The sequence below is a fragment of the Rhinichthys klamathensis genome, unplaced genomic scaffold (assembly GCF_029890125.1).
Source record: "Rhinichthys klamathensis goyatoka isolate OS25496 unplaced genomic scaffold, OSU_Roscu_1.1 h1tg000320l_1, whole genome shotgun sequence".
NCBI classification, from domain to species: Eukaryota; Metazoa; Chordata; class Actinopteri; order Cypriniformes; family Leuciscidae; genus Rhinichthys; species Rhinichthys klamathensis.
In genome coordinates this window covers 261,735-275,636 of record NW_026606836.1, presented here as the reverse complement: position 1 = coordinate 275,636, position 13,902 = coordinate 261,735, and the positions used below count along the sequence as shown (strand labels likewise).

The window sequence follows — 13,902 nt, the reverse complement described above, 5'->3', positions numbered from 1 at the left end:
CTAAATTGTAATTTCATTATATTTCACTACATTTAACAAATTAACATTATGAATGACTATGGAAGAACACTTCCAGCATGCTGTAATTTTCTACATTTTCATGTATTTATTTTATAGTTATGTGAAGACTTTTGTGTGAACATCTAGCTCTGCTGTATGACAAAAATATAATCGGTTTTGATGGCTGTTAATTACTTGCACTGTTTTAACTCGGTTTAGACAAACATGTCTAATCATTTGAGGGGATAAAAAAAAAAAAGACACAATTAGACCAAAGTAAATATATAATTATGTTGGACTAATAAATCCTCATTGCGTGATTGATGAATTTACTTTCTATTCCTTTTTGTGTCATTCCATTGGATATCTACACACTACCAGCGAAATTCTGCAATGAAGAATTGCAATACAGGCAAGTGAGATAAATTTCGGTGTAGTATGTTAATAAAAGATCTCCAACCAACATCCCATATATTTACCACAGTAAAAAAAACACATTTCAGCAGAATAAGCAGCCGCACAGGAACTGCCGTACCTGAAATATAATGAGAGCTAATGCACTGAAACACTGGTAAACTCCTGAGGAAATATTGAAAAACAACAGTTTCTACAGGCGGGATTCAAGCTAGGCCCGAACTCATTCAAATTTGACTTGCATTGCCGAAAGCAGTCACCCCCGTCCCATTTGGCATGCATTGCAAATCATCCAGCAGAGCCATGTATATTCATGAAAGGGAAATACAAGTCATATCTTGAACCTCAGGGAGACATTACAAACCAGTGAAATAATTACACAAAAAAACCATAAGATACAATGTATGTATATGGTGATTTATGTTTCGGCGGGGGGGCACATCCGTTGTGGAGGAACAATGTGAAGACACCTATTCATCAAAGTGGTGGCATCCATTTCTTCTAGCCGCTAGGTTTAGCTTTCTGCAGTCTACTCAGTAAAGAGAGCAATTATACTGTCCTCTATACATCACAGAGGAAAACGCAGTGATTTATAGTCCCACACTGATCTGAAAGCAGGCTTCTCCAACACCTAACCAATAAAGACATTTCTACTTTAACACACGACACTTTCAATTTACAAATCTGCATTTCCACATAGAAATCCACAAAACGGCAAGAGTGCAGATGACTCTCATTAAAACTTGAATCTAACATGGTTAGATGTAAATAATGTCTTTCGGACTTTACATCTTGGATTTAAAAAAAAACAGTTCCGAGCCGTAAAAGTTTTTTTTTCGGTACTGAGGGCTTATAGCGTCGAGTTTCTTAACTTTTTCGCCGAGGAAAGCAGAGCCGTGGAGAGTCGCTTCGCCATGCTTTTATTGTTTTGATGCCGTCATTGGAGCTGAAATGACGGGAGGGGTTGTGTCGCCCAGATTTGCTTCCCCCGGTCTGCATTTTCACCAAAACTTGGATGTTTTTGTTGTTTTTTGTTATTTCATTTCATATTTGGAGACTCTGCTGTATAATGTTGTTAAGCAAACAAAGTTTTAATAGTTGACTCAAAATTAAAAATATGCTTTTAATTGACCCACCCTCAGGCCATCCAAGATGTACAGTAGTTGTCAATTTTATTCAGTAGAACAGTAAAGAATATTTTTAGCTAAACAAAATGAATACCCATGACTCCTGACGATATATTGAGGTCATATGAAGCGTACGATCGTACGACATACGAGTGCAAGAAACTGAACATTATTTACAACATTATTACCTGTAATCCACAGCCTCAGCGAACAGAGCGCGTTCTTTTTTTGACTCTTAAAGTGACGGTAGCCGTTGACTTGCATTATACGAATCACCAAGGACCACGGTTTCAGCTAAAAACTTCTTTACTGTTCTACTGAAGAAGAAAACAATTTGACCTGAGGGTGTAACAGCAAATTTTCTTTTTTGGGTGAACTATCCCTTTAAAGTCCCCGTGAACCGGAAGTTGCAAACGACTTTTCTCCAGTGTTGTGACGCATTACCGAGAGAAACGGAATACTAAATGAGGCAAAATCAAGGGGGTAATCCATCGACCGGAAGTTGAAGCCGGCCGGGTGCCGCCATGTTGTAGCAGAACTTCACTTGCGTTAGCATTTCCATTGACTCCCATTCATTTTGGCGTCACTTTGACAGCGAATAACTTTACATCTGAGGCGTTTAAAGACTCCATTTGTCCATTATTTATTTCTAAAGAAACACGACAATGTATAAAGGGCTCCATTACCTTCTATGTTACATTATGGCCCCGTAGAAACAGTTTTAGTAAAAATAGGCTAACGATTGCGTCATAACCACTCGACTCTCTGTCGCGCTGTACAGAAATTACCATACAGACAGGAGGAGAAGCTCGCAGGCAATCGGGGGGACGTCCCGTCAAGGGAGAAGCCCATAGATAATGAGTCCATAAAAGCAACGGAATACTTACTCCTGCTCACTCACGCCAAAGAACTCTTTGCTCAAGTTCCCCGTCTCTGCAAGATTAACGTTGGCAATTTTCACGCACAGCTACTAGAAGATTTACGTCTGTCAGACAGGTTGCTCACGTCATCAAGCTTAGTTTGAGTCGGTTTGAGTCTGCGCGTCAGGAACGGAAGTGCTCAAAAATGGGCTTCAACTGTCTCAACTGAGTTCCAATGAGATGGCTCTGTCCACTTCTTATACTGTCTATGGTTTTCACCAGACATACGTTCTTCTCCCACACAAAAACAGAATTTCAATCCAAATATGTAAAATTCCACGAAATTCCGCGTTAACACTAGATTCCGCGTTAATTTGCCAATTCCGTAAATCCGTCCACGATTCCGTGATCGCGGAAATCATAGGGCCCTACCAATGTGACTGTCACACGCACTCAGTTTTGGTTGTTCTTAGTTTCTATTTTCATGGACTTTCAGTTTGTTTTTATCAGTCACATGTTTCTTTGTTTCCAGTCATCAGTTGTCATGGGCACTCATCAAATCATCACACCTGTTTGTCATCATCTCATTATCACTGTATTTAAAGGTGCTCTATGTAACTTTTCTACTAAAATGAATCCTTTTTTTATTGCCTGTGTGTGAAGGGGTTGTAATCACACATTAAAATGATCCACTTGTCGAGTTTTGCTATTACCTCTGAAGGCCAGTATTCATATTTCTATGTGAAGTCTCTAGGGGTGGTGAAAAAAATCGATTATTGATTAATCGCGAGTATGTTATGGACGAGTATGAATCGATTATTACATTTTCAAAAATCGATTTTTTATTATTTAAAAAAAAAAATGTTTTGCATTATTTTATTTAGTAAAAAATGTTATACCGGAAGTTGAACGTCACGAACGCGCCCAGTTCCAGTTAGCTAGCGCGGCAAACTCATAACGGCAGCCAGAGCGAGTTCGAGAGCAGGTGTGTAACGTAAAATGGAAGAACCACTAACGATCCACCCAGCTCCATCTGGGCTCAAAGCAAGCGTGTGGATTCATTTTGGTTTTCATGGCAGGAGCTCTAAACATGTAGATAGAACGCATGCCGTCTGTCGACATTGCCACACTAAACTGAAGAACTGCGGCAATACGAGCAACTTGAGGGCCCACATTTCCCGCTTTCATCCAGAGGAGGCAGGGTGGGTTAAAGACGACCGCCTGAAGCCCGTCATCCCACCGAATCAGCGCACTCTCCACGATATGACAACAAAGTTGGCCCCGGGCTCGGAGAGAGCTAAGAAAATCACAACGTCGATATCTTATTTTATAGCTAAAGATATGAGGCCATACAGTGTGGTTGAAAACCAAGGCTTCCGCTACATGGTCCACAGTATGGAGCCAAGGTATGTGATACCATCCCGGAGCTTTTTTACACAAAAGTCGATTCCTATTCTTTACAAGGAGACAAAGTCTTTAGTGCAAATGTCCCTCAAGTCTGCTCCCAGGGTAGCAATAACTTGCGATGCCTGGACCTCCAGAGCCACCGTCTCATATGTGACAGTTACAGCTCATCATGTCAACAGTGAGTGGAAGCTAATTTCATACGTGCTTCAGACGAGAGCTATGGATGATAGCCACACGGGCGCTAATATGTGTCGAGTTTCTCAAAGCTGCGGCGGACGAGTGGGGGATAGAGACACACGACCTGGTTCTCGTCACAGACAACGCTTCAAATATGAACGTGGCTGCAGAGCTGGGCAACTTTCTACATGTCCGTTGTTACGCTCACACCCTAAACCTCGCCTGCCAACGAGCACTGAAGTTGCCCGCTGTAGCCCGACTGTTGGGTCGAGTCAGACGGATCACCGCCTTCTTCCACCGCAGCACCACAGCCAGTCATGTGCTGGAACAAAAGCAGGCCCTACTCGGTAAGCAAAAGGCTTAAAATTAATTAAAAAAATAAAATATTTACCTTTGTAATAGAAGTGAATCTATTTTAACGATTGCATTCAAAGCAAGCTTTTTATTAGTTTCTAAATTACCAGTAGGCTATTTAAAAATATAATTCCTTATAGGCTACTAGTAATTAGCTTTCCTTCTTCTTTTTTAATTTTACCAGAACTGCCTAAACACAAACTGAAGACAGATGCTCCAACAAGGTGGAATAGTGGCTTTGACATGGTTGATCGGTTCCTTGAACAGCAGCCTGCCATCTGCGCTGCGCTCCTCTCCCCTCAAGTAAGTCTGGGATTTAAGATTTAATCAGACCTAGTAGCAAGCGAATTAAAAAAAAAAAACTAGACTTTAAAATAAAAATATGATATTGTGTACACACAAAACTAACTAACTTAAAAAACAATATATATACAGAAAATGTCTTTAGTTTTGTTTGTCAATTTGACACAACAGCCTTGAGGAGGCGCTGGTGCATGTGTTTGAAACTTAGTCTAAATGACTGTGAGTTGTTGTGTTGGCGTGAATGGAGAACTCTTATAGCATACAGTGTTAATTCATTTATTTTAACTTTTCCTGTTCTCAATTCCCATCATCACAGATGAGGAAAGGTGCGCATGACATCTGCACACTGAGTGAGGGAGACGTGTCCGGCGCTGAACACCTTGTGAAGACCCTCAAGCCCATGAAATTGGCCACCACCACAATGTCTGAGGAAAGCATGCCTACTCTCTCAATCATCGCCCCACTACACACACAGCTCCTGGCCGACTTCACCCCTGCACCAGAGGATGATCCAATGACCCGGGAAATCAAGCATGCTATCCGGGAAGATTTGAGGAAGAGATACACATCTACAAAAGAGAAGCACACACTCCATACAGCATCTTGCCTGGATCCTCGCTTTAAAGCTCTCCCATTCCTTTCAGAGGATGAAAAAGTGGAGACATACAGCAGAGTGACTACAGAGGCTGCATCATCCCTCGAGGTATTCTCTCTTTTGATATTAATAATTTTACTTTTTTTAGAGAATGATTAATTAATGATCTGATTAATGGAATGCTTTGTATCAGTTGTGTGCTTTGTATGCTTTCTGTCTTATTTCACTGCTTCCCTGTGTTAGTTGATGAGGCAAGAGGCTGAAGTCCCTGAGGGGGAAGGTGATGACATGGCTGAGGGGCATGATGACGGTGAGGAGGATGATGCAGTTCAGAAGGTTTGCGACGAAGCCCTGAAGCTGGATGAAGACGATGGCCCTTCCACGCCCTCTACCTCAAGACCATCTTCTCTGACTGCACTGCTGGGCCAAACATTTAATGTCGCTGTCACCACAGCAGAGCCCAAGTCGGCACACACCAGGGCTGAGGAAGAGGTTCGCATGTATCTGGGGGCCCCTTCACTTCCTCTCACCGATGACCCCCTTGAGTGGTGGCGCACCAACCATCATGTGTATCCTCTCCTAGCTAAACTGGCCAAACGATATTTATGTATCCCAGGTACGAGTGTTGCTGCAGAGAGAGTGTTCTCCACTGCGGGAGACATCGTGTCAGCACAACGGAGCACACTCACGCCACAACATGTGGACCAGCTGGTCTTCCTCCATAAGAATCTGGTCATTCCAGAGCTATGAATGTTTAGTACAACATGATTACTCATGTTGTGTGATTACACAAGTTAGTGTGTTTTTGTCACTGTGTTCTTCAGTACAGTTCCTCCACCTGAACAACACCTTGTCTTTCTAGAAGAAAATTGTCCAATTCCACATCTACAGTATGTTGTTGGTTCTGATCTACTTCCTAAAGTGAACAAGCCTTTAATTTATTTGTTATTGTTTAGTTAAACTTGAGTCACAACACAATGTGATGTATTTATTTGTGTTCTACAGAACACTTAACTTTTATTGTTACTCAATAAAAGAATTAAGTAATTCAGCAGCTGACTTTTTTTTTAAATACTGCAATCACTTTGTAGTGTATTTACATTTACATTTTTACATTTATTCATTTTGCTGATGCTTTTATCCAAAGCGACTTACAATTGCTATATATGTCAGAGGTCGCACGCCTCTGGAGCAACTAGGGGTTAAGTGTCTTGCTCAGGGACACATTGGTGTCTCACAGTGGATTCGAACCTAGGTCTCTCACACCAAAGGCATGTGTCTAATCCACTGCGCCATCACCACCCTATTTTCGTTTACTGTTGTGAAATGGAAAATCAATAATCGCTAATCGAGAATCGCTAAAAATCAATAATCGCTAATCGAGAATCGCTAATAATCGAAAATCGACTGTAATCGAATTGGGACTTCAATAATCGTAATCGAATCGAATCGGGAAATCAGACCGATTAACCACCCCTAGAAGTCTCCGGGTCGGATTTACCGCGAAATCCAACGGATGTGACGTGCATGCGCGCTCCCGAGCCTCTCTCCTTATGTACAGTCTATTGTAGACGGTCAGGGAGTTACGTCCGGTTAAAGGCGCACGTTTTTCGGCTTATATCTCAGTCAATCTTTGATCAATATTCCCAAGACTCTAATCGTTCGTAGTGCTGGACGGGGCCTTTCGAACGAGCCCACCCCCGAGGTCCAACTCACCCGGCTCCCCGAGTTATAGCCGTTCGAAATCGGGGGTCCCAGGGAACGGCGATCCGGTAGGGGGCATCCCCGAGGCCCGCCACTCTAGCGTTCGGGCAAGGGTTCCCCTGGGACCTCCTCCCCCGAATTTGAGCTCTCTGTGTCTTTGCATTCCAGAGATACGAGCGATTTTCTTCTGAGATCGTGACGTCACCGGCGTCCGCAATTTTGCAGCGCGCCCGATGGTTTTCTGCTAATATCTCCGCGAAAACACCACCAAAAACTATGGAACTTATATGGTTCTTTTCAGCTCGACTAGATGGTCCCAACGAGCTCGGTGCTCGCCGAATCTGTCTAGTATTCGCCGAGATATTTGCGTAATAGATGGTATTGTCTATGAGTTCGAGCACGAGCGCTCTTGTAAAATTTGGTTGCAATCTGAAACATCACCACTAGAGGCCGCTAAAAGTTACGTAGAGCACCTTTAAGTTGCTCTGTTTCACCCTTCAGTTGTCGGTCGATGTTTGCGCGTTGTGTGTGTTCTGTTCCACGCACACACTGAGCAACTTATGTCTGTTCCTGTGTTTATTGTATTATTAAAATCACTTTGTATTGGATCCTGTGTACCTGGTCTTCATCTTGTGACAGTGATGTTTATCTAAAGTAATTTTAGCTTAGTATGGTTGAATTGGATCATTGAAGGTCAGCAGTAAATATATTGGTTAATAAAGTGAGATTAAATACATATACAGTATAATAAACACAGTATATTTGTTCTACTTAACATTTCATTATTGCAGGTTTGTGTAATATTCTGAGCTAGCATTTAACTGTTTTTGTTCATTTGGAGGAATACTGAATCTGTTTTTGTACAAGTGAGATGAGCATTTCACATTTAGTCTACTAAACCTATAATAACCATCATGTTCACAAACAAATGCCTCTGCATTTACTCCAGATTTCTCTCAACATGGGGACAGGAGAGCTTTCATAACTGGGTAAAAAAAAAAAAGTAACTTGTGAAAAAGTAACTTCGATATTTTGTTGTACATAAAGTAATGCGTTACTTAAAGGCAGGGTAGGCAGTTTGTTTCTAAAACACTTTTTCCCAAATTTGTTTAAACTATCTTTATATACCAATACATATTTAAAATGTAAGTACTCTGAAAAGGAGAGTATAAAAATCGAGTGTCTGCAGTCCTCTCAGGGCTGCAATAAACACAACTACTCTTTCCATTTGGAACGAATGCAATGATTGGCTGGGCGACTGTCACTCTCCCTCGCTACCATGGCGACCACCCCTGCTGCTACAGGAGCTGCCCCAAAGTCCTTTTAGGCAAGTCATGCCACTCGGCCGCCATCTTGGCAACGCCTCCGGGCAGCTATTTCGGACTAACAAGACCAGGCTCCTATCTAAATGAATGGGCAGAGAGTCAGTACTGCAGTTTCACTGGTCACCGGGACATAAAAACTGCATGTATAGAAACAGCAGTAAAATATGATAAAAATCACTGAAAAAGTTTGATGACTTTGCCCCAAAATAAGGTTTAAAACGCCTTTTCCCCCACATGTTATACTTTTACTATGCATGCGCAAGGGTTCTCTCCCTCGGTCGTCCGCGCGCTACACAGTTTGAAGCACTCAGTGGAACTAGACGATAGGCTTAAATGTTTCCGGCTTGACTGTTAAAAGCAGACGATTGGCTTTCCAGCGGGAGGGGCGGGACATGTGCATACAACCGCCATCTTTGGCGTTACGGGTTTTCCCTATATAGTTGTATTAAGGATTGATGAAGTGACATGTCTCTATATAAATAGTCTCTGGCTGCCCACATGTGCGCGTCCGGTTGACTCGCTCATTTCGAAAGAGGAGAGGCACGTACCGGCCGGAAGCTAGGAAGTCTCACAATTATGGCAGAGAAAGAGCAGTCAAAATTCCCAGTACCACCTGTACCTGCATACAGTCAGCGCAGGCAAACAAGGCAAAAAAAGGTGATGTCACTCCATGCACTGCGCTCCTCTCCGCTCGGCGCTGGTAAACGCTCCTCCAGCTGAGCGGTCGGCATCACGCGTTCATGTGTTTTGGGGGCGTGGCTTTGGAAGGAGCCCAGAAGGAAGGGGGTGGGAGTTTCTCTGTTGGATACTTTCAAAATCTAGCAGTTTTCTGCTAGTTTCTCAAACCTACCCTGCCTTTAAAGCTGCAGTCTGGCGTTTTTCCTCTTTGTCGCCATCTCTGTTTGAAATCTGTAATTGCAGTTATTCGCGGAATTATTAACTTTTCCAAGCATTCCAAGATGGCGGCGTCGGAGTTTACACGTTTGTCTGCGTAGTTTCCTTGTGTCTGTATTAGTATTTTTGTTTTCTTTTGCTAAACGGGTTACCTGATTTTGGAATCATTTTCATCCTGTGTCTCAGAACTGTGTTTACAAACTCTATCGTAAACAGTAAACAATAATATAGCCCACTTTATCAACGAAACAAGCTGGTCTGGCTAAAACAACAACAACATGAGGTTACCAGTTTACCTGCTGCTCGCAGTGCTCGCTTGTGTGCTGAGCTCACGGACTGTAAATACTCTGGGATTATCTGGTGATGGATTGTTTGCTTCTTCGCAAATTGTTCTTCCAAATTCTGTGACTATGCTGTTTGATGCCGATGGCTTTACATCAGTCCTCATGGCTTCATCGGTCTGCACCCTGCATGGGTATGGACTTTTCAAGTGGGCAGAAGTACGGCGGTTCCAGTTTAACTCCTGCAGGCGCGATCATCGAGTTGGCAACAGCCGCCCGGCAAGATCAGTTTGGATTATTCTACTCCTGTTCCTTTCAGGTAATGTCCATCCAAACCCAGGCCCAAAAATGCGTGAGCTTCTGAGCCCTGACGACTTAAAAGATAGCAGTGGCTTGCGTTTTATTCATGTCACCGTGCGCAGCCTGATTAATAAAATCGATGCTATTCGTCTGTGGGCTAAACTGACAGAAAGTGACATAATCGTCTTGTCAGAAACATGGCTCAAACCATCAATCACGAGTAATATGATTCATATTGAAGGGTATAATCTCTTTAGGACGGATCGTATGGGTAAAGGAGGGGGAGTAGCCATATATGTTAAGGCATCGTTAGAATGTTGTTCCATTGAATCAATTACAAAGCCAAAATTCTTCGAATTATGTGCCATTAAATTAAATCTCCCAAATGGCGCTTTTCTGACTGTGGTAGGATGTTACCGGCCACCCTCGGCTGCAGCTGGAGCAACTGCTCTACTGTCTGACTTTTTGCATAAACTGTCAAATGAGTATATTCTCCTAGGAGATCTGAACTGGGACTGGCTATCACCTTCATCAGCGTTAAGAGATATATGTGATGCTTTACATTTGACCCAACTAGTAGAGTCACCTACACGTTTAAATCAAAAAAGAATGGATAAATCAACATTAATTGACGTAATTCTGTCGAATGCTCCACATAAGTATTCGGCTACTGGAGTTTTCTGTAATGATATCAGTGATCACTGTATGGTTGTGTGTGTTAGAAATTGCAAATTGACTAAAACTAAACCACGGTATATTTTTAAACGAAATTATAAATGTTTTAATGAGCAAGCTTTTCTTCATGAAATCTATCAGAGTGATTTAAACTTAGTTTGTGATATGGATGATGTTGAGCTGGCCTGGAATTATTTAAAAAAAACCTTTTTAGCTGTAGTTGACAAACATGCCCCTATTAGAAGATACAGAGTGAGGGGTAGAGACAATCCTTGGTTTAATGACTCTATTGCAACAGCTATTAGAGAACGAAATAAAGCATGGATTAAAGCAAAAGTAAATAATAATGATAAATGCTGGGTAAATTATAGGGTATTAAGAAACAAATGCACAAGATTAATAAAAAGTACAAAAAGTGAATATTATCTGAATTTATTAAATGAAAACCTTAATGACCCCAAACATTTTTGGAAAGTAATTAAATCTTCTTCGGGAGACGTACCCCCTCCAACTATTCCAGAAGTTATGATAGCAAGTCAGGGTGAAGTAAGGGGTAAACAAAATATAGTAGATACATTCAACGAGCATTTTATTAATGCAGGAATAGATACTCAGTCATCATTCCCAACCAACCCCACAGATAGTGTAACTTCCATCACAAATTTGTCTAATGTAAATTTGAATTATTTTAACTTTACTTCAATATCTGTCTCTGAAGTGCAAAAGGCTCTGTTAGGCCTGGACTGTAAAAAGTCTGCTGGGCCAGACCAGATTGAGCCATTTTTTCTCAAAACTGCTGCAAATTTGATTGCTAAACCCATCTCTTCCATTTTTAATCTTAGTTTATGCAGTGGTTCTATCCCCAAATCATGGAAATCTGCATTTGTCCTCCCACTATTAAAAAGTGGAGACCCATCGGCCTTAGATAATTATCGGCCAATTTCCAGATTATCTGTCTTGTCTAAACTATTTGAGTCTCTAATAAATGAGCAACTAAAAAATTTTTTAGCTGATAACTGTATTTTAAGTTCCACTCAGTCTGGTTTCCGGAAAGGACACAGTACAATTACGGCTGTAACCTCTGTTATAAATGATATTGTCAATGCTTTAGATGCCAAAAAGTCTTGTGCTGCTCTATTCATTGACTTATCTAAAGCTTTTGACACCGTTGATCATAATATCCTTATGCAAAGATTGCAAAACATAGGTTTTAGTAGCACTGTGCTAAACTGGTTTTCTGATTACCTGAGTGGTAGAACACAGTGTGTGACACTAGATAACTGTACCTCATCATTGCTAGAAGTAAAAATGGGTGTCCCCCAAGGATCAGTTTTGGGTCCTATTTTATTTTCTATTTATATAAATAATTTAGGTTTAGGTCTGAATCAAACAAAGGCTCATTTTTACGCAGATGACACTATTTTGTACACCTCTGCTACATCATTGAAGGAAGCAATTTATCATTTACAGTCTGCTTTTAGTCAGGTACAAAAATCTTTGGTAGGATTAAAGTTGGTATTAAATGCTAAAAAAACTAAATTAATGGTCTTTACACGTTCACATTCTCCTATGGATTTCACTATTTTAACACAAAGTGGTAATCCAATAGAGAGAGTAACTTCTTACAAATACCTAGGTATCTGGATTGATGATAAATTGTCTTTTGGGGTCCATTTTGAGAGCCTTTTAAAAAAACTCAGACCTAAGTTAGGTTTTTATTTTAGATTAAAGAGGTGCTTTCCTTATTCAGCAAGGAAAAGGTTGGTGCAGAGTTCATTCTTAACAGTTTTGGATTATGGTGATTTAATTTATATGCACTCTACCTCATTTTTATTAAAAAAATTAGATGTATTATATCACTCTGCCTTACGTTTCATTACAGATGCAACAGCTAGGACTCACCATTGCATTCTTTATGAAACTGTACAATGGCCCTCCCTCTTTCTTAGAAGAAAATTTCATCTATTGATTTTTATTGGCAAAGCACTAATGGGTAAATTACCCATTTACATTTCAAATTTACTTACTTACCAAAACAGTATTTACAGAACAAGGTCGTCCAAAAAAATATTATTAATTATTCCATCAACAAAAACAGAATTAGGTAAAAAAGCTTTTTCATCATATGCACCAAATGTCTGGAATGAACTCCAAAACACCTTAAATTTAGAATCACTTCCATCTATTCATATTTTTAAAAACCTTTTAAAGTCAACTTTGACTGAACGGTGTAATTGTTTTTAACTAGGTACCCTTTAAATTATATGTTTGTATTTACTTAAGTTAAACAAAATGTCCTGTTTGTATATGTATAGTCTATGTATAGAGATTTGTTGTGTAGTATGTAATTTTTTTTCCCTGTCTTTTTAAAAATGTTTTTTCTTTGCAACTTTTTGGCCGCCTATCTTGGCCAGGACTCCCTGGGAGAAGAGTTACTGTAACTCAATGGGACTATTGCTGGTTAAATAAAGGTTAAATAAAAAATAAAAAAATGCATAAACGTGTTTTACATAATATAACTCTAATAATTTTTGGGAAAAGGATCATTTTCACTTTACCGATCTGATTCAGATCCAATGCTTGACAATGGAGGAGGCGGGTTTGGTTTTCTTGGAGTAGAGGTGATTTGCTCCCTCTCATAGGTAGCACAAAATAATTCATATTTACCATAATAGCAAAATGAAAAAAGCCACAACAAAGGAAACTCCGTAACTGTGTGAATTAAGCGAACAAGTGTGCTACTGTTACACGATTGAACTATTGAAATGTCTTACCTTAGCCTGGCTGCCAGCCCGAACCCCGCCCACAACAATTTTTGGTCGGGAAGTTCAGTCTGGACTCGATCCGTTGAAGAGCTATTATGCCCGATCAAAAATTGTTCGGACCAATCAAATTGTCAGGGCGGGCTTTATACGATGATGGACAGATGAGCAACCATAGACATCATATCTATGTGAGCAACGGTAACGCAACCATCCACGTCATCAGAGCGCTTGGGTTGAATTCATGGCTGCCGCTGGAGAATTGAGTTGTGTATATTCCGCTATCGCGTGTGTTATAGAAGATATAGACAGCGCATTAATTTTAGAAGAGGAACAGAGAACCGCGATCAAGGCATTTGTCAATGGAAAAGATGTTTTTGCCGTCCTTCCGACGGGATTCGGAAAAAGTTTAATCTATCAACTTTAATCTATCTCTTAACATACGTCACTTACTCCGTTGCTCTGATTGGTTGTAGGTCTATCCAATTGAGTGCAGAGGCCTTTTATTTCCTGGTTCGGTTGACACACGCCCCATAATCACAGCCCAATGGAGCAGTATCAGACTCACATTCTGACTAGAATTAGGGCTGCACGATTTGGGGAAAATGTCATATTGCGATTAATGAGGTCAATATTGCGATTGCGATATAATAAACAAATGGTTTCATGAGTCAACTTGCTTGGTTCTAAAGTAAAATGCACACGCAGATTAGTGATCATTCTG

The 13,902-nt window shown here is 40.7% G+C and overlaps 2 protein-coding genes across 5 annotated transcripts in view; one reads left to right on the top strand and one right to left on the bottom strand.

Annotated features, from left to right (window-relative positions):
• Positions 1 to 13,902, bottom strand: part of b3galt1b (UDP-Gal:betaGlcNAc beta 1,3-galactosyltransferase, polypeptide 1b) — a 208,406-nt gene that overhangs the window by 25,675 nt on the left and 168,829 nt on the right. The window lies entirely within an intron of this gene.
• On the top strand, positions 3,401 to 5,987 carry LOC130105476 (E3 SUMO-protein ligase ZBED1-like). The gene is made up of 5 exons (XM_056271484.1): positions 3,401 to 3,807; positions 4,019 to 4,332; positions 4,524 to 4,642; positions 4,959 to 5,345; positions 5,481 to 5,987. The coding sequence occupies exons 1-5, from the start codon at positions 3,401 to 3,403 to the stop codon at positions 5,985 to 5,987; spliced, it is 1,734 nt and encodes a 577-aa protein (XP_056127459.1).

What these genes read in the sequence shown, in the direction of transcription:
- LOC130105476 (XM_056271484.1), top strand. Translation starts at nt 3,401, where the DNA reads ATGGAAGAACCACTAACGATCCACCCAGCTCCATCTGGGCTCAAAGCA. An exon ending in CTGCGCTCCTCTCCCCTCAA is followed by an intron (nt 4,643 to 4,958) that starts GTAAGTCTGGGA and finishes CCATCATCACAG; the next exon opens with ATGAGGAAAGGTGCGCATGA. An exon ending in AGGCTGCATCATCCCTCGAG is followed by an intron (nt 5,346 to 5,480) that starts GTATTCTCTCTT and finishes TCCCTGTGTTAG; the next exon opens with TTGATGAGGCAAGAGGCTGA.